We start from the raw sequence: 20,430 nt of genomic DNA, 5'->3' as shown, positions 1-20,430 counted from the left end.
CGTCAAGTTAAATGATAATTCTGCATAATATGTCTCCTTTTCCAGCAGTCAAGACGCAAAAAAAAAAAAAACTTGGACGTACACAAAGAATGTATAGCACGTTTTCAGAGACCCGCCCTGATCCACTGCATAAGTCCTGTTGAGAGTTAGCCCTGATGCTAAACGCCTTCTTCTTCTTCTTCTTCTTCTTCCTCTTCTTCTTCTTCTTCTTCTTCTTCTTCTTCTTCTTCTTCTTCTTCTTCTTCTTCTTCTTCTTCTTCTTCTTCTTCTTAAGACTTCCTTCTTCTTCTTCTTCTTCTTCTTCTTCTTCTAAAAATACTGCGAGCCTGTTAGCATGGTTTTCAGTTCAAAGGATTCCCAAAACAGGGAAAATATGTTGTTTTTGCGGCGCTAAAATTGATTCAAGTGGTTCAAATATTCTCTTAACGCTGTTGGAAGCATGCTAAAATCTGCAAAAATGAGAGAATTTTTTAAAAAAGCAAGAAGAGATTTTGATGGTGGATGTCCAGAGTGTCCAGAGGTCTCTTGACTCGTCTGGATCGGCTGAGTATTGCACATGTGCTCTGTCCACTGGGAGTCTATGGGTCAGTGGTGGTACTGCGTTTTCTTCTGGGAGGACGAGGAGGACGAGGATGAGGAGGACGAGGAGGAGGACGAGGAGTGGTCCCTGAAGCCGATGTTTTTATGGAGGTTCACCAAAGAATCTCTGAGCTGGAGGAGACACAAACGAGAAGAGAAACATGGCACAACTTTACTTTACAAACTACTTTTTGGGGCATATTTTTGACGATGAGTCAGTAGTTTAATGATATTTCAAGTATCATTAAACTACTGCACTTTTACTCTATATCAAACTGAAGTGCCTGGAGCCATTTTGGAAAAGAAATGCATATTTGTTGTGATCCTTTGAGTTTTTATTGCGGACAACACAAACATTTTATTGTATTTTGAGTTTATGCTGGATGTTGAATGCCACAGAAGTCTAGTAGGATGGGGCGACAGCGCAAAACATAGAATTTTGTACTTTTGATTGATTCAAATTGTAATGGTCCAAAGTCACCAGGGGGCGCTCATAACATAAAACACATATTTATGAAGCATTTGCCTATTGGTTTAATTCTATAGGGCTGCAACAAGCTCAATATTAATCACAACTGATGGAATATCCTTGTGATATGTGAGAAAAACATCCTTATTTACTGTTCGCGCACATTTTTTGATTGCTTAAATCTGTCAACTCACTTCTATTTTGCCCCAAAACACTTGGATTGTGTTATTTAATAGTCATATGGAAATCACAGAGGTCGAGAAATAAACACACAAAATGGCCCATTTTCCGTATACATTGAGAATATCGGCTGAATTTGAGTTACGTTTTATTACAGTCTTGGACACGTCAAACAACACAACAACAAACAACACTGGAATTGATGATTTGAAAACATTGACTTCATCAGTTTGGATTACTGCACAGTGACACTATAAATATGGTGTTTTCATCCTTTTCAGAAGAGGTGAAATGTGTGATTTTTATAGTTCACACTGAAATTACTCCAGTAATTAAAAATCATCAACAGCTCGTCTTATTATGGGGATAAAAAACCTGATACATCTACAAACATGTTCTGAAAAGCATTTGTGCTACAGCCATAATGCACTGTACACATGCAGTTAAGTCCTCTTTTATTCAGTGCGGTAGAAGTTGGAAAAGCGTCTCAACCAAACTGGTGTATCGTCCAGAGCAGGGTTATGGTTGTGTGCAGTGTTATCGTTGTGTGGAGTGTTATGGTTGTGTGGAGTGTTATGGTTGTGTGGAGTGTTATGGTTGTGTGCAGTGTTATGGTTGTGTGCAGTGTTATCGTTGTGTGGAGTGTTATGGTTGTGTGGAGTGTTATGGTTGTGTGCAGTGTTATGGTTGTGTGCAGTGTTATCGTTGTGTGGAGTGTTATGGTTGTGTGGAGTGTTATGGTTGTGTGCAGTGTTATGGTTGTGTGCAGTGTTATGGTTGTGTGGAGTGTTATGGTTGTGTGCAGTGTTATCGTTGTGTGGAGTGTTATGGTTGTGTGCAGTGTTATGGTTGTGTGCAGTGTTATGGTTGTGTGGAGTGTTATGGTTGTGTGCAGTGTTATGGTTGTGTGCAGTGTTATGGTTGTGTGGAGTGTTATGGTTGTGTGCAGTGTTATCGTTGTGTGGAGTGTTATGGTTGTGTGCAGTGTTATGGTTGTGTGCAGTGTAATGGTTGTGTGCAGTATTATGGTTGTGTGCAGTATTATGGTTGTGTGCAGTGTTATGGTTGTGTGCAGTGTTATGGTTATGTGGAGTGTTATGGTTGTGTGCAGTGTTTTGGTTGTGTGCAGTGTTTTGGTTGTGTGCAGTATTATGGTTGTGTGGAGTATTATGGTTGTGTGCAGTGTTATGGTTGTGTGCAGTGTTTTGGTTGCGTGCAGTGTTTTGGTTGTGTGCAGTATTATGGTTGTGTGCAGTGTTTTGGTTGTGTGCAGTGTTATGGTTGTGTGGAGTGTTATGGTTGTGTGCAGTGTTATGGTTGTGTGGAGTGTTATGGTTGTGTGCAGTGTTATGGTTGTGTGCAGTGTTTTGGTTGTGTGCAGTGTTTTGGTTGTGTGCAGTATTATGGTTGTGTGCAGTGTTATGGTTGTGTGCAGTGTTTTGGTTGCGTGCAGTGTTTTGGTTGTGTGCAGTGTTTTGGTTGTGTGCAGTACTAAGGTTGTGTGCAGTATTATGGTTGTGTGGAGTATTATGGTTGTGTGCAGTGTTATGGTTGTGTGCAGTGTTTTGGTTGCGTGCAGTGTTTTGGTTGTGTGCAGTATTATGGTTGTGTGCAGTGTTTTGGTTGTGTGCAGTGTAATGGTTGTGTGCAGTGTTATGGTTGTGTGGAGTGTTATGGTTGTGTGGAGTGTTATGGTTGTGTGCAGTGTTTTGGTTGCGTGCAGTGTTTTGGTTGTGTGCAGTATTATGGTTGTGTGCAGTGTAATGGTTGTGTGCAGTGTAATGGTTGTGTGCAGTGTTATGGTTGTGTGCAGTGTTATGGTTGTGTGCAGTGTTATGGTTGTGTGCAGTGTTATGGTTGTGTGCAGTGTTATGGTTGTGTGGAGTGTTATGGTTGTGTGCAGTGTTATGGTTGTGTGGAGTGTTTTGGTTGTGTACAGTATTTTGGTTGTGTACAGTATTATGGTTGTGTACAGTATTATGGTTGTGTGCAGTATTTTGGTTGTGTGCAGTATTATGGTTGTGTGCAGTATTTTGGTTGTGTGCAGTGTAATGGTTGTGTGCAGTGTTTTGGTCGTGTGGAGTATTTTGGTTGTGTACAGTATTTTGGTTGTGTACAGTATTATGGTTGTGTACAGTATTATGGTTGTGTGCAGTATTTGGTTGTGTGCAGTATTATGGTTGTGTGCAGTATTTTGGTTGTGTGCAGTATTATGGTTGTGTGCAGTGTTATGGTTGTGTGCAGTATTATGGTTGTGTGGAGTGTTATGGTTGTGTGCAGTGTTATGGTTGTGTGCAGTATTTTGGTTGTGTACAGTATTTTGGTTGTGTACAGTATTATGGTTGTGTACAGTATTATGGTTGTGTGCAGTATTTGGTTGTGTGCAGTATTATGGTTGTGTGCAGTATTTTGGTTGTGTGCAGTGTAATGGTTGTGTGCAGTGTTTTGGTTGTGTGGAGTGTTATGGTTGTGTGCAGTATTTTGGTTGTGTGCAGTATTATGGTTGTGTGCAGTGTAATGGTTGTGTGCAGTGTTATGGTTGTGTGCAGTGTAATGGTTGTGTGCAGTGTTATGGTTGTGTGCAGTATTATGGTTGTGTGCAGTGTTATGGTTGTGTGCAGTGTTATGGTTGTGTGCAGTGTTATGGTTGTGTGGAGTGTTATGGTTGTGTGCAGTGTTATGGTTGTGTGCAGTGTTATGGTTGTGTGGAGTGTTATGGTTGTGTGCAGTGTTATCGTTGTGTGGAGTGTTATGGTTGTGTGCAGTGTTATGGTTGTGTGCAGTGTAATGGTTGTGTGCAGTATTATGGTTGTGTGCAGTATTATGGTTGTGTGCAGTGTTATGGTTGTGTGCAGTGTTATGGTTATGTGGAGTGTTATGGTTGTGTGCAGTGTTTTGGTTGTGTGCAGTGTTTTGGTTGTGTGCAGTATTATGGTTGTGTGGAGTATTATGGTTGTGTGCAGTGTTATGGTTGTGTGCAGTGTTTTGGTTGCGTGCAGTGTTTTGGTTGTGTGCAGTATTATGGTTGTGTGCAGTGTTTTGGTTGTGTGCAGTGTTATGGTTGTGTGGAGTGTTATGGTTGTGTGCAGTGTTATGGTTGTGTGGAGTGTTATGGTTGTGTGCAGTGTTATGGTTGTGTGCAGTGTTTTGGTTGTGTGCAGTGTTTTGGTTGTGTGCAGTATTATGGTTGTGTGCAGTGTTATGGTTGTGTGCAGTGTTTTGGTTGCGTGCAGTGTTTTGGTTGTGTGCAGTGTTTTGGTTGTGTGCAGTACTAAGGTTGTGTGCAGTATTATGGTTGTGTGGAGTATTATGGTTGTGTGCAGTGTTATGGTTGTGTGCAGTGTTTTGGTTGCGTGCAGTGTTTTGGTTGTGTGCAGTATTATGGTTGTGTGCAGTGTTTTGGTTGTGTGCAGTGTAATGGTTGTGTGCAGTGTTATGGTTGTGTGGAGTGTTATGGTTGTGTGGAGTGTTATGGTTGTGTGCAGTGTTTTGGTTGCGTGCAGTGTTTTGGTTGTGTGCAGTATTATGGTTGTGTGCAGTGTAATGGTTGTGTGCAGTGTAATGGTTGTGTGCAGTGTTATGGTTGTGTGCAGTGTTATGGTTGTGTGCAGTGTTATGGTTGTGTGCAGTGTTATGGTTGTGTGCAGTGTTATGGTTGTGTGGAGTGTTATGGTTGTGTGCAGTGTTATGGTTGTGTGGAGTGTTTTGGTTGTGTACAGTATTTTGGTTGTGTACAGTATTATGGTTGTGTACAGTATTATGGTTGTGTGCAGTATTTTGGTTGTGTGCAGTATTATGGTTGTGTGCAGTATTTTGGTTGTGTGCAGTGTAATGGTTGTGTGCAGTGTTTTGGTCGTGTGGAGTATTTTGGTTGTGTACAGTATTTTGGTTGTGTACAGTATTATGGTTGTGTACAGTATTATGGTTGTGTGCAGTATTTGGTTGTGTGCAGTATTATGGTTGTGTGCAGTATTTTGGTTGTGTGCAGTATTATGGTTGTGTGCAGTGTTATGGTTGTGTGCAGTATTATGGTTGTGTGGAGTGTTATGGTTGTGTGCAGTGTTATGGTTGTGTGCAGTATTTTGGTTGTGTACAGTATTTTGGTTGTGTACAGTATTATGGTTGTGTACAGTATTATGGTTGTGTGCAGTATTTGGTTGTGTGCAGTATTATGGTTGTGTGCAGTATTTTGGTTGTGTGCAGTGTAATGGTTGTGTGCAGTGTTTTGGTTGTGTGGAGTGTTATGGTTGTGTGCAGTATTTTGGTTGTGTGCAGTATTATGGTTGTGTGCAGTGTAATGGTTGTGTGCAGTGTTATGGTTGTGTGCAGTGTAATGGTTGTGTGCAGTGTTATGGTTGTGTGCAGTATTATGGTTGTGTGCAGTGTTATGGTTGTGTGCAGTGTAATGGTTGTGTGCAGTGTAATGGTTGTGTGCAGTGTTATGGTTGTGTGCAGTATTATGGTTGTGTGCAGTGTTATGGTTGTGTGCAGTATTATGGTTGTGTGCAGTGTTATGGTTGTGTGCAGTGTAATGGTTGTGTGCAGTGTAATGGTTGTGTGCAGTGTTATGGTTGTGTGCAGTATTATGGTTGTGTGCAGTGTTATGGTTGTGTGCAGTGTAATGGTTGTGTGCAGTGTTATGGTTGTGTGCAGTATTATGGTTGTGTGCAGTGTTATGGTTGTGTGCAGTGTAATGGTTGTGTGCAGTGTAATGGTTGTGTGCAGTGTTATGGTTGTGTGCAGTATTATGGTTGTGTGCAGTGTTATGGTTGTGTGCAGTGTAATGGTTGTGTGCAGTGTAATGGTTGTGTGCAGTGTTATGGTTGTGTGCAGTATTATGGTTGTGTGCAGTGTTATGGTTGTGTGCAGTATTATGGTTGTGTGCAGTGTTATGGTTGTGTGCAGTGTAATGGTTGTGTGCAGTGTAATGGTTGTGTGCAGTGTTATGGTTGTGTGCAGTGTAATGGTTGTGTGCAGCGTTTTGGTTGTGTGCAGTATTTTGGTTGTGTGCAGTATTTTGGTTGTGTGCAGTATTTTGGTTGTGTGCAGTATTTTGGTTGTGTGCAGTATTTTGATTGTGTGCAGCGTTTTGGTTGTGTGCAGCATCCTGGTGTGACCTCCCGTTGTGTGTCTGACTCCGAGCACACTTCCACCCAGTTGACAGTTGTATCACCACGTCACAGCCTCTCCATGTTTGCTTTAGGACCAGACCAGGCAGCTCCAACTCCATAAAAGCACAACTCAGGCTGCTCAGTCTGTTTGCACCAAAAGAGAGTTATGGGCCGTAAACTGCTCTGAGCGGGACAGCAACAAGCCAAACGACAGTGAAACATAGTGAGAGGTTCAGCCCGCACATGCTGCATCCTACTCAAAGTGTTTATAACTTTGATTTATTTATGTTGGGAGCACGGTGGACTTCTAGTATTAGTGGATACTGATGTTACAAAGGTATTGATCTTTTTTCAGTTGTCTTTATGTATCTGATCATGGGATATGTAATCATCTTTGTTTATTCTGCTGAAGTGAGCTCAGAACTAGGAGTGTCGCGGTTAAACAATTTCCCTCGCCATCATTGTTTTGGCTGAACTTGACGCAGACTCTGTTCAGCTGCATAATCTCACTGGATTTGAATCACTCTTCATTTACTTGTGTTTTATGCGTTTAGCTGGAGCGAGGAGGAGGATTATTACATTAAGTGTTGTTGTGACGCTATAAAGACAACTCTGCACCTTCAGTTCTTCTTAATCGGTATGTTAGAGTGAAAACATGAAATACCGTATTTTCCGGACTATAAGTTGCACCTTTTTTCATAGTTTTGGCCGGGGTGCAACTTATACTTATATTTATACTTATATGCGTATACTCCGGAGCGACTTACCGTATTTTCAGAACTATAAGTCGCACTGGAGTATAAGTCGCACCAGCCAAAAAATGCATAATAGAGAAGAAAAAAACATATATAAGCTGCACTGGAGAATGAAATGCGGTTGCAAGTGTGAAAATAACAAATAATATCACATATAAGTCGCTCCGGAGTATAAATATAAGTATAAGTCGCACCCCGGCCAAAACTATGAAAAAGGGTGCGACTTATAGTCCGGAAAATACGGTAGATTGTTATTTTCACACTTGCAACCGCATTTCATACTCCAGTGCAACTTATGTTTTTTTCTTCTCTATTATGCATTTTCTGGCTGGTGCGAATTATACTCTGGTGCGACTTATAGTCCGGAAAATACGACAGTTAATCATTAAACAGTTCAATTATGCCTGACATGTGCGCAGAACTTCATTCAAATGTAAAATGCCGTCACCTCAGTGATCATAGTGACCGCCCGACTCCTCACGTGAATAAAAACTCTTGAACTCGTGAACAATGAGAGCGATCACATGACGAGCTGAATCGTTACACCTCTGGCTGAGCGGCTATCGACCTTTTTACGTTTGACAAAGACATCTGCCTTTGACTCTCACCTGGTCCAGCAGTAACACAGAGGATTTGATGATCTCCTTCCACTTGTGCAGCTCGTTGTCGTGGAAACGCTGCTGAGAGTCCAGGAGCTGCACCCACTCCAGCTGAGTCTGAGGGGCTTTACTGAAGGGACACACAATACGACGGTTCAGTCACACAACACGGGATTAGACAAGTTAAGAACATTTTGGTTCCAGAGTTTAGCCTTTTACACTATTAAAAGCAATGGAAAAAATGTGTAATGTCTGTGTTTTCCTCTGAACGCACTTAATACTGCATTACACAGGTCTCTACGGACTTCTAATGGTGACCAAGGACTTGAGAGAGAGGTTTCAGTCAGTCATCAACAAACGTGACATCAAATTATTCAATAATCACAAAATGTATTTATGAAGCAATGAACTAAAGCCATGTATGGACTGGCCCTGGCCCCTCAGACCGGATCACGCTTTGGAGCGCTTCTGAGCAGCTGACATCACCCAAACAAATGTTCAATTATACTTTTTAATTCGGTAAATCTCAGCAATTCACAAAAAGAGTGTTTAAAAATTCAGAGTTTGTGGCGTACTCCAGGCGTGCTTATGTGCCACGACTTTTCAAATTCAGGTCAAAAATACCCGAGTTGTGGCAGAAAGAATAAAGTCTAAAGAATAAAGTCAAAAGAATGAAGTCAAAAGAATGAAGTCTAAAGAATAATAATTATAATGCTAATGCTAAGACCGCGGCACGAGAGGAAATGTCCCATCAAAATAAAAGTGGAAGAGGAAGTGAAGTGAAGGCATTCATTGCGTCCCTGCTGGCCAATTGTGAAAATACACAATATCTGTAATGCACTTTTTTTCATGGCGTCTCGAGGAGAATATAATCCATGAGTTTCAAACAAAGAAGACAATGTTGAGTTTTTCACACAATGGGTAGGGGGCGCTAGAGAGTCAATTTGTTACATGGGTATTTATTATTTACTCCAGGCGCCAAAAACAAGCAGGACCGATTTACTTAAATGTGCCACAACTTTTCAAATTCTGTTTGTATTTTTGATTTATTTTCTAACTTTCCATTACTTTTCTGATGGACGGTTCGCCACCTTCTTGTCACCAGGGAGATGAAAAATAGCTTTACCTAGAATGTTCCACAGTATGGCACTAAACGTATCCACAGACACAAGCAGGCAATGACACAGGGCCAAGGTACAGGTCAGATCTGTGGCGAAGCGAGCCCGGTTATGGCATTTTTTAATTGAAAAAAATACCTGCAATTGTTAGCATTGTTTTGTGGTTTTCATTTAATTTATTTCTTTATTTTTGCTGCATATATATTGCCTTTTTCTTTTTTTTTAGCACATAAAATGACAACAAAAACAACAACATAATAGAAATAATAAAAAGTAGTAGGACCAGGGAAAGGAATCAAATGAATTTAATTTAATTTAACCTCAGTCAATGTTTTTTTCAACTATATATATTCAGATATTCATCAAAGCGATTGAATATCATTTTTCATATTTATCCAGCTAAAATCTGAACAGTCCAAAAATATCCATCAAACTTTGTGTATTTTTCCAAGTTGTATCTTTATTTTACGTAGCGTTTTTTAACTGTTTGTAATGTGTTTTTAGCAAGTGGACCCCGGGAAGAAAGCGGATCCAAATAAGCAAACAAACAAACTAAAGTGTTGTCATGGTTACCTCTCCTGTGGCCTCAGCCCGTGAGACGCCGTGAGACTCGTGGTGGCGTACTCCAGCATCCACAGCTTATAGAACAGCATCAAGTTGAGAAATACCAGCAAAATTAAACTGCAACGCAAGAATAAAAGACATTATCTCCAGTATATATGTAGTATATTAAAGGTGTCGCAGAATCAGGAGCCAGGTTTTAGCAAAGTACCTTATACAGATCCTATTGGATGCATAAAAAATAAAGACAGGCCACATTAGACAGAAAAAAACAAAAATAAAAACAAAAAACAATAATAATACAAATATGAAAGGACACATATTATGCATGATTTTTTTATGTTTTATTGTTGATTCTTCATCAAAAACATGTCTTTAGTTTCCTTCACACTTTTCAGTGACCCTGTTTATGTGGCTGTCTCTCTCTGAGCCTCAGAAAACACTTGGTTTCATATTTCCCAGCATTATGACATCAAAAGAAGGGATGGACTGATTTATTATTTATTTTTGAGTCGATGCCGATATCCGATATTTGGCTTGCTGCTGTCACATATAGCCAAATGTTTTCCAATACCCATATCCAGATTATTAAATCCATAATTAAGTTGAAGTAAAGATCACAAATTAATTTTTCATTTATAAATAAATAATAACAATTACTAAAATAATAACAGAATGTATTAATCTGGAATATAAAAGTATGTGTTGCATGATTGTGTGAACATAAAACCATATTTTAGCTTAATTGCTCTTCAGCTGATATGATACTGGAAATGATACTGGAACAGATGTCACCCATCCCTTTTCCCCTTTTCCTCCCATGATAATTCCCTCTGCTGCCAGTAGATGGTGTGCTAACACCAGTCCTGATGAGAGGAAGTCATGCATGCTTTTGAATGCGTGCATTATTCTACGTTCTAAAGAGGATGTTAAAAGACAAATTAGAATATAAAGAAATTATGCTTAATAAATGCCCTTTAAGTCTCATGTAAACAATGTGAAACAGGGGTCTCCCACCTTTTTGCCTCCATGAGCTACTTTAACAAGAACAAAACAAGCCTGAGCCACTCATGTTCAGAAATATTTTATAGATTATTTTAGCCGGGAAAAACTGTAATCTCTACTTTCTAATAATATACAAACTAATCTAAAGGACATGGAAACACATTAAAGTTATTTGTTTATAGGCAGAGGCCTGGGGGTTTCCTGTGTTCTGGCCCCGGCGCTGTAACAAAGCTTTGCTGAGACAGCAGTGCAATCGTTTGATTAACTGCAATTTGACAAATAATATGTTTTGTACAGGAAGATGGCCAACAATTGATCTGTTATGCGTTTAGAAAGTGACAAATCACAGGAGACTGCTAAATTTAGCAGGGACGTGCATTCAGGGGAGGCAGGAGAGCCTTAGGGGGCCTCTCCTGGGGAGCCTCAGGGGGCCTCACTTGTCAATCTTAGGGGGATTTTTTTAAATATAAAATATCAAACATATTAATATTTGTCATCTGGTATGTATTATAAACCCCCTTTCCATTTGAATGGAACAATATGGACAATTACATTTCCAAGTTAAAACGTTTCGTAAATCTGGATTTTCAATCAAAGCACGAGGTTATAACTAAAGGAGTCTAGACCTACACCGGAGTTGAACGGGTGAGAGAGAGTTATATATCTAAAAACGCTAAAAGATCAATACCAAACTCTTGGCCTAGTGGTTAGCGACACAGTCTGGAGATCAAGAGATTGTGGTATCGACGCCCTGAACCTCACCGCACGTCACTGAAATTGAGGCATGTTTTGTAAATCCCTTAATGAACTACTCAAAATGGGGCCATCTCGCAAGCTATAGGTTGGAGACCAGACTGGATGTAAACCATACTTAAATCAAATGAATTCAAAAGTTCAAAGTTGCAATAAACTTCAATGTGATTGTTGCTCAAAATGTAGCAAAATTACAAATGATATATTCTACATAATGTTCTTATAAACACTGGTCTACTCGAACACTTGTGCCATAACGGGCAAAGCGCGTGAGGATTTCAATCTATCATTAACACGCTACATTTAGTGTTTGCATGCATGTAGACTTCTTATAATCAGACCCATTCATATATGGTGAGTGTGCTTTACTTACACAAGGCTTATAAAAAGTAAGATTTTGGAGAAGCTGTAAAGTGCGAGGCCTCCTGAAGCTTCTGAGAGATGTCTGGTCTGCGTGGAACCTGCCGAAGAACACATCATCAGAATGACCTTATGGCTTCAACTACTGATGTGAGTATACAGGCCAAATGTCATGAAACAAGACCAAAAAGGGCTGATTGTGACTAGTCAACCCTTACATTACATAATCTTATTTTGTCAGTGAAGACCCTCAGTTGTCCAGGTGGGTTCCATAGCAAAAAGAAAAGAAAAAACATATTTTGCCACTCATCCAATGATGCAAGTGCAATGCTCTGATCGTTCTGAACAACTCAAAGGGACTCGCTTTACTTAAACAGCTGATGCTAGGTGCGCTAGCTTTGTTAGCTCCCAACGTTTGACTCTACACCGCAGTCTTAGCACTCGGAGGAGAATGAGATTCAAACTCTTATATGATTCTCCTCCAGGCTGCACTTTTGTCACATGTTTATCAATCGTTTAAGACTCAAAAATCCTGCATTGTGTGTATTGAGAAGTTAGACGCACTGCATGAATCTCACAATGCACCAGAGCACCTCATGACAACACCACTTCCTACAGACCTGTTCCACTGGAATCGAGCCATGTACTGTATTTACTTGTCATAGACTATTTCTCTCGATACACTGAAGTTGCCAACCTTTACCTCTACTACTGCAACATCAGTTAGTAACAAGCCATGGGGTTCCGGATACCTTTGTGACAGACAATGGCCCGCAGTTTTTGGTAATGGAGTTAACAGCTTTTGCAAAATACTATAACTTCAACCACACAACCACAAGTCCCCACCACTCTCTTCAGCAATGGGGAGGGCTGTGTGATGCAGAGAGGGCTGGGAGGACAGTGAAGTCTCTCCAAACAAAGCTTCCATAGCCTTTAGAGCTTGATCCTTAGAGACTGTGCTCTTCACCTGCACAGCCTTTGCCCGTCAGTCAAGACCAACTCCAACCAAACAGGGCCAACTCTTCAAATGTGCCAGAATACAGACCAGGAACACAAACCAAAACAAGCTTCCTGGTTCAACAGGGGACACACAGCACGGACAAGACAAAAGCTCGATCAGCAGTCCAGCCAACACGCCGAGGTCATACAACATCGACATGTCATCTGGACGTCTGAGAAGGAACCGATCTCTGAGGGCTCCAGAGTCACGAGCTCGGGGCGGGTTGTGTGCACCCCCGCAAAGACTGAATTCATTCCAACAGTCACGACAGCTGTGGCCCACACGGCACAATGATCCCTACACAGCTTTGGGAACCTAGCTTGTCACACATGACTTCTAGTGAGGTTCCAGGTTTTATTGTTATAATGCTATGACGGTTCTGAAAACGTTAGCCTTAACCCAGGCATGTCCAAACAAAGGCCCGGGGGCCAAATGCGGCCCGCAGACCAATTTTTGTTGGCCCTCCGATTTCCTGCTAAGTTGGTCCAAACAACAAAAGTAGTACCGGTACTTTTTACTGTCAAATTGGAAAAATTCAAGCATTTTTATGTGATAACAACCTATTATTAATGTTCCAAGTATTATTAAAGGTGTGGATGTTCATCGAACAATGCCAAATGCAACATTTTTAAGTATTCACTTTCAAATTCAACATGTCGGGTTGTTTGTGGCCCTCTGCACCATATAAGGTTCAAAATGTGGCCCTCGGTGAAAAAAGTTTGGACACCAATGCCTTAACCGAACAAACCGCAGCAGTTATTATCCCCAAATATCAATCAAACATCTACGGTCATACACATTTTCACCAGCATCAAATCCACTGGTATCAAACATATCAATTCTTTGCTATTATTGCACAAAAGAGAAATAGAAAGAGTTGCTATGAGGAAACATCTCACACCTGCCACGTGTTTGATGAGATGCATGGTCTCGTCCTCTTCCTCCGGGGTGGTCACTGCACTCAAGGCTCCCACCACGCCGCCCGCCGGCCTCAGGTGGTGGGCGAAGGTGCGCCGCCTCCTCCGGCCGCCACTTATGCCTTTGCTCCGGGGCGACTGCGAGTGTGCGTCCAGCAGGAGCAGCTCCAGCTTGTTCAGTTCCAGCTCTGCACACAGCGGGAGGCAGGACTCAGCGCGTTGTTCTCATTCACTGGTTATGGAATGTTTAAAGGAGACATCGTGTGCATTATGTGGTACTTTGGAGCACCTTTGTATCAGTATTCCATGGTTTATTACGCAAAACGATGTGCATGAAGTAAATGCTATTTTACGGTGGTTGATCTTTCAAGTGGCTGTTAAGAGACAAATACAATGTGACAATTTGTGGGGCTTTATGGGGTCTTGACCAGGCCCCACGGGTGTTTCCATGGTGATGTATCATAAAGAGATAGACGGAAATCAGCACCCATGTTTTGAACTGGAAGCCACCAGACTTGTTTTATTAAGTAAGTTGTGTTTTTTTGATATTATAATTTATAACATTCAAAATGTATAAAAAATAGTACTTTCTAAATCCAATTTCTTTGTAGAGAGTTGAAACTGAACCGTTATATCTGTTCAGACAAAGAACAACCAAACAGAATTACTAAATGGACCTATATATGTGTGTATCCTGCGCTCCAAAAAGTACCTCATATGTATATATGTCACATGCTAGTTTTTTTTAGCTTTTAATTATTTATATACTCGTTTAAAGTAGTTTTTTGTTTCATTTGTGCACATTTAAGGAGTCTTATTTAGTATTTGAGTGAATTAGAATTAGATATAAATACCATTGTATTCTTCTCAATACTACGAAGAAAAGAAAAAACCCTCTTTGTACTTCACGGCAGATTTTCACAAAAATAATAGAATTTGAATGAAAATAAAATAATAGAACGGCTGACCCAAGTGTCTGAAGTACTCGTCCAGGCCGCTCCAGAAGCTTCTCTCGATGAAGGTCTTGACCAGGCCCCACGGGTGTTTCCTGTAGCGCAGCTCTGTGGACACCCTGGGGACACAGAGGGGACATGTGCACCGCCGGTTAGCATAGCAACCACAAATCTTAAGTTGAAGTAAAGATCATGAAGTCACTTTTTCACTTCAGTACAAATAATAACAGGATTTGTTGCATATTTTCAGCCTAATTGTTCTTCTATTTTCATTTGTACTCTGTTCAAAAGAGACAAATCTGAGGCATCAAGGACAATCTGGGAATATCGGATGCTTTTTCGATATTGGCCAATACCGATACTTGAACCGATAAATCACCCATCCCTAAAATAATGGTACAGCAAATACATGCAGTAATTTTACTATAAGCTATTGGGGTCATAACAATAACTATTGATGTAATATAATGTACTTTTATTTTAGAGGAACTATTGATGTATTATAATGTATTAGTATTTGTTTGTGATTCATGTTATAAAACCCCCTGAACATTAGACAAAGTGGCTTTGCTCCTGGTTTTGATAAACAGATCATTCAAAAGAGGGTTTGACAGATAGTTTGTCAAATTAAAAAAAAAATGTAATTGTTTGGAGCAATCATAGTAATAATCACCATCAAATTATGAGTAATTGCTCAATCCCAATTCATATACTATAGTAATTTAGCAACAAAGAAAAAGCCCCACCCACCACTCCTATTCAGGCTCTGAATACGAGATGGAAGAAGTAGTTTTGTTACTCAAGTAAAAGTACAGATATAGAATAAAATAAAACCTCAAAAAACTTCAGTAAAAGTATTGAAGTATCCATAAAAAAAACAAAAAACTTTTAGAGTAAAAAGGCACACTGATTTTGAGAACTATGAATGTAAAAGTATCGATAATAAGATAAGATAAGATAAGATAAGATATTCCTTTATTGTCCCACATGGGGAAATTTCATTGGTGCAACGCAGGTAGATACAGAGGTAGATACAGAAGAACAGATCACTTATAGGAAGTCTGAAAAACACTTTCAGTAGAAGATCTCCTATAAATAAATAAAAACTCCCATAGACAAATAAATACATAAATACCATTGCATGTGATCCCGACAGTAATTGCACATGAATATGTGTCACGACAGCACATAGATTGCACATGAATTTCACAGTAATTGCACATACGACAGAATTGCACATCAGTATTAGGTTAGGTCAGTATTGCGACGGGATAACGTGGCGATCTCCGGGTAAGACGACAGTTCTCCGCAGTTTCATGAGTTCCTCCTTTGTGTAAACGCGGTACGGCGCCGGGTAAACTCCTTAATTAACCTTAACCCTATATATTTTTATTTGCTCAAAGCCTTTAAGACTTTAACACAAACCTTCAGACAGGATGTCGCCGGGAACATGCTCAAAAAGAAACCCCTAAGTCATTCTAGACGGTCTAAGACTATAGTACAAAACACTTTCAGTCCAGTTCAAAACTATAATGCAGTAGAAAGTTCATACACCTGCTCTTAACTGTAGTGTATAAGTGAAGTTAAAGTATAAAGTATCCACTGAAGAATGTACTTTTACTTCATCACTTTCCTCCACTAGTGACAGGTGGATTGAGCATTCAGAATAGAAATATTGTTACCTCTTAGTCACAAAATAATACAAAGCTACTCGTTGGTGATAACATCATGGCAGATTATTCAATAAATAAACATATCTCTTTAAAAAAAACTCTTTTACGCTGTTTTCTTGCCAAGACAAACCAAGATCTACACAAACTCCTCAAAAGACAAGTTTTAACTGCAGCAAAAAGATCTATTCCCTTATCATCAGAAGAAAATCAGCCTGTAGCCTCCCGTTTGGACTGACCTGAGGCGACACTTGTTCTTGGCCACTCGCGTGAGGACGTAGCGGTTGACTGTGTAGAAGTAGTCGTGGTACGGGACGTCGTGAGCGTTCACCTCCGCGTCGATCACGTAGCACTCGTTCTCCTGGCTCGCTTTGTACAGCGTCTGGGAACGGCAAAACATTGTGTTCTGACTATAAACTGTGCAGCAAATGTGGAAAAGAGAAGGAGAAGTTCATTCTGTTTTGACAAATGAAGAATGGGAATATGTATATATAGTCTTGTAGTGCCTTTGTGTAGCTTGATTTCTAGCTGTGTTCAGTGTTTTCTGTTTTATTCATGGGTCCAAAGTGACACATCGTGCTACTGCCATCTTGAGGACTAAAGCCGCATGCTCACTGTGGGTTGTGCCAACAAAAAGTCTCAAAACAAAGGATTCCTCTTCTGTAACGTCCCCAAAGACCCTGTTTGTCCTGAAATGTGTTACTGTGGTCAGAAGGGACCAGTGGACTTACAGAGAACACTCCGGACTGAGCTGCTTGTTTCAGGTCGTTAGCAAATGGCTAATGCTACTTTACGTATTATTGGGTGGCTATGCTAATAAATGTTAGCCTACTTGCAGACAGTTTTAACCAGCATCATTTGCAACTGTCGAGTGTTATATTTTAGGATCAACTTTGAGGGCTCGTCCGGTGCAGAGGGTGAGTGGACGAGTGGACGAGGAAGAGCAGATGGAAATGTCTCCATAAGTGGCAAGTTGTCTCTGTTTTCCGTCTCATTGACTCATCGCTGTAGATAAGAATCAAAAGGCCAGAACTTCTGTCTTCTCGAAGTATCAACCCTTTTCATTTTCAATTGTATGCGTTTTGACTTTCTAACAGCGGAGAGGCCACAGCGTGTGGTGACGTCTTCAAAATGGCGGTGTCGACAAATTAGTCACGTGACTGAAACCCATGAATACATTTAAAAGCGGCTGAATGAATTCTTCCTGTATTTGAGCGTTCACCTGCGTCTCAGTGACTGTGGCTGCCTTTGGGGCCAGAGGGTTGTTCAGTGCGATGCTGTACATGAGCTCTCTGGTCTGGTTTCCATCTGGGTCTTTCCTCCACGGCCGGTGCACCACATCTGTGACACAAAGTCATTCATGTCAGTAAAATCCAATGAAATCATTCAATCGCAATGAAACAGTTATTGGAATAATTTTCAACTAATTTAATCTAATTTAATAACCGTTTTCTGAATTTTATATAGACTCCAAATCATGTTGTGTGGTGACAGAAGAGGTTTTATGACAAAAATAAGAATGGAGATATGACAAAAATGTGTAAAATGTGTCTTTATTGTACTAATGAAAATGTTCTAAAGCTCTTAAAACTAATCTAGGTCAAATAATCTAGGTCAAATTTCTCTTTTAAGACTAATCAAGGTCAAATTCAGTAAAAAAGTCATATTCACAACTACTCAATTAATGAAAAGAGTAATTGCTTACCAAAATAGTCATTAGTGTCAATTCAAATTCATTAAATATGTGTTAATTTGTACAGCACAACAAAAAAAAAAACATCCTTCTATTCACCTTATTGTGCCCCACCCACTTTTGCTTCTTTCTGCTACGGATCAGAACCTTGTTGTTTTGGCGTTTCTGGTTATGTGGTAATATTGTTCACGTAAATGGAGAACGAGGGAAAAAACTCTAGCCACCATTACATTAAAGGAGGTTGATTTGTGTAAAAATACCTGAAAACCTCCTGCGCTCCAAAAAGTCCCTCATGAAGTCGGACTCGGAGAAGAGCAGGTCGTACATCTTGTCCACTCCCAGTCGGTACACAGAGTTCAGGTACTGCCTCCCACACAGGTCCTCGTGGAAGGACTGCACTTCCCCTAAACACAGCGACCATCAAACACTAATGTTTGGACTGGCACAAGACAACGGAAATCTGGGTTCTGTTTGGTTTGGACATAGTTCACTCTGGGGCAGAAGTCTACTGGAATTTAATGATTTCAGTATTTAATATAAGCCTGCACTTGAAAATGTAAAATATCTCATCTTAACAAACCGGCTAACTGGAAGCGATAGCAAATAGTTCAATTGTTATGGAGACTTGTGTTTGTTCAAATGTGTCGACTCAAACTGAGCCAACAAACACTGGACTGACATAGTAAAAGACGTTAGACAAATGGAAAAACGTGACTTAATTTGAAAATTGACACATTAAATAGACTTTGGACTGAGTGGAACTTGACATGAAGGACATGATGTTCCCTAATTTTATTCAATTTAATGTTCTGTGCCATTTTTATTTTATTTTTTCAACTTCCTTGTTCAATTACTTCTGTGTCTTCATACGTTTATATTATTTAAAAATAGAAACATAATAAGAATAATAATGTGTACCCTATAGCCACGTTTCGACTGGCCCTAATTCCGAGGAGCTCTTGGGAACGGTTCTTTTAATGCCGGAGAGCATTTTTTGTGTTGGACAGAGGTCGTGAGCAGCAGACTTCACCCAAATATAACAAAGGATTTCTTAATAAATCAAATCTAAATCATGCTTGAATTAAACTCGATTCAGTGCCTGCATTTCCCTCAGCATTTAATCACGCTGTAACTGTGTTCAATCATATTTGAACACATATTTGAGTGACGTCTGTCCAGTTGTAACTCAAAACCGCAGCACAAACAAGTGAACGAGAGCCACACAACTGATTTACGCAGTTTCACTTTTGTTTTCTTCACATACGGCACGTGGGTCAAAGGCACAGTGCCTGCTTTTAATTCACATTTAGCCTTTAACATAGCACAGAATGCAGACTTTTGACACAAGGCTCTGTAGTATATATAGTATATTCCGTTGTTTCTTCCACTCTTCTAGTTACAGTTGATACACAGCTCTTTGTTTAAACTGGAGGACAACATTTAAAATGTGCTGTTTGTGCAGGGCACAGTCATGTGCACTCTCCGTACTCTTTCTGCAGTTTGTTGTTTGTGTTGTGTTCACTCATAAACCCGGATCTAAAGCCAAGGAACCGGAAGTTTTTTCTTCTGATCTTAATACTACTTATTTATCTAATACTACTTACACAACCTTTTCGCTAGGTTCTTATTTGGAACTGAATAAAGGGGCCCAGCCCAAGCTGTGAGTAAACCTGAAACAACTTCTGGTTTATATTCAGCTTTCTCTGCATTTATTTCACTTTTCTGCACCACATTAACGTCTCGTCATGTAATGCGTTGGGTTTGGATAATGGATGCATTATGCACTCTAAATATTATATTGTTATCTCGGCACGAGTGTTGTGCATTGGTAAAAAGGAAACCATTGATGCTAACATGTGCTTGCTTTATTTTACTAAGTCTGTTGGTTCTACAAATAGGTTTATGTCACTGGAAATGGTGGTTTGATAGTTTGTCACGGCAGCGTTTGGTGAGAAATAATTTTCTGTTTAGATCTGCTTTTTGCCATTTCATTTTCACCTGAGTCGGCATTCTCTCTTGTCCAATCATTTCGCTCAATAGAAGTTTGCGGAGCCAAAGTGAGCCAGACCTCACAGGATTTCTTTTTAATATTGCGAGAGAGAAAGGTGTGAAAAGACGCTAAAGTTGGGCGCTCGGTGTGCACGGCTGGACACAGCAAAGGTGACCTCCATTTTCACATCGTTGATTATTATTAAAGACCCGAATGAATCAAATCAATTAGATTTATCTCCCAGCCCTATATCTAACCTTCGTCGTGTGTCTCGGAGGAGTCACTGAGCTCGGTGGGCAGATCCTCGTTGTCGTTGAGGTCCAGAGAAAGCGGGGGAGTCAGGCTCCGCTGGTGAATGCGGATATCGGGGACAGAGAGGGTCAAGGGCTCAGCCTCTGGGACAGCGCTGGAGACATCGTCCACTGGAGGAGCCTCTAATTGCTGCAATGAAAGAAAGAAATGGAAAAACTGTTATTCTCTCTTATTATTATACTCTGTTATTAAGAAGTTTGGTGATGCACAGATTTGTCATTTTGCTCCAGTCTGTTTTGTTTTTCTTCTTGGTCAAGGATCCAGTTTAAACAATATACAAAAATGATGACTCTGTCTGCCATGTACGGCCAAATATGAACGTAAAGCAATGACTGAAGGACTTTTAGGCTAGACTTTTAGGCGACCTTTTTAGTCATGGAAATTGGCAAGGCTGCACAACGAGTA

General features: G+C 40.3%; 1 protein-coding gene across 1 annotated transcript in view; it reads right to left on the bottom strand.

Annotated features, from left to right (window-relative positions):
- LOC140361187 (protein Aster-B-like) overlaps positions 1-20,430 on the bottom strand; it is a 76,616-nt gene continuing 56,186 nt past the window's right edge. Inside the window, exons 11-21 of the mRNA XM_072446906.1 lie at positions 19,971-20,154; positions 17,984-18,127; positions 17,253-17,371; positions 16,270-16,412; positions 14,376-14,479; positions 13,392-13,595; positions 11,504-11,591; positions 9,385-9,492; positions 7,703-7,823; positions 320-711; positions 1-187 (exon numbers count right to left, since the gene is read on the bottom strand). Coding sequence (XP_072303007.1) covers positions 586-711; positions 7,703-7,823; positions 9,385-9,492; positions 11,504-11,591; positions 13,392-13,595; positions 14,376-14,479; positions 16,270-16,412; positions 17,253-17,371; positions 17,984-18,127; positions 19,971-20,154 — 1,341 coding nt within the window. The 3' untranslated portion in view covers positions 1-187; positions 320-585. The remainder of the gene's footprint in view (positions 188-319; positions 712-7,702; positions 7,824-9,384; positions 9,493-11,503; positions 11,592-13,391; positions 13,596-14,375; positions 14,480-16,269; positions 16,413-17,252; positions 17,372-17,983; positions 18,128-19,970; positions 20,155-20,430) is intronic.

This window comes from Eucyclogobius newberryi, unplaced genomic scaffold (assembly GCF_026437365.1).
Source record: "Eucyclogobius newberryi isolate DKJ021-1_F unplaced genomic scaffold, fEucNew1.0.hap1 SCAF_15, whole genome shotgun sequence".
In the NCBI taxonomy this organism is placed as follows: domain Eukaryota; kingdom Metazoa; phylum Chordata; class Actinopteri; order Gobiiformes; family Gobiidae; genus Eucyclogobius; species Eucyclogobius newberryi.
Note: the sequence above shows the minus strand (reverse complement) of the source record. Positions and strands in the feature narration are given on the sequence as shown.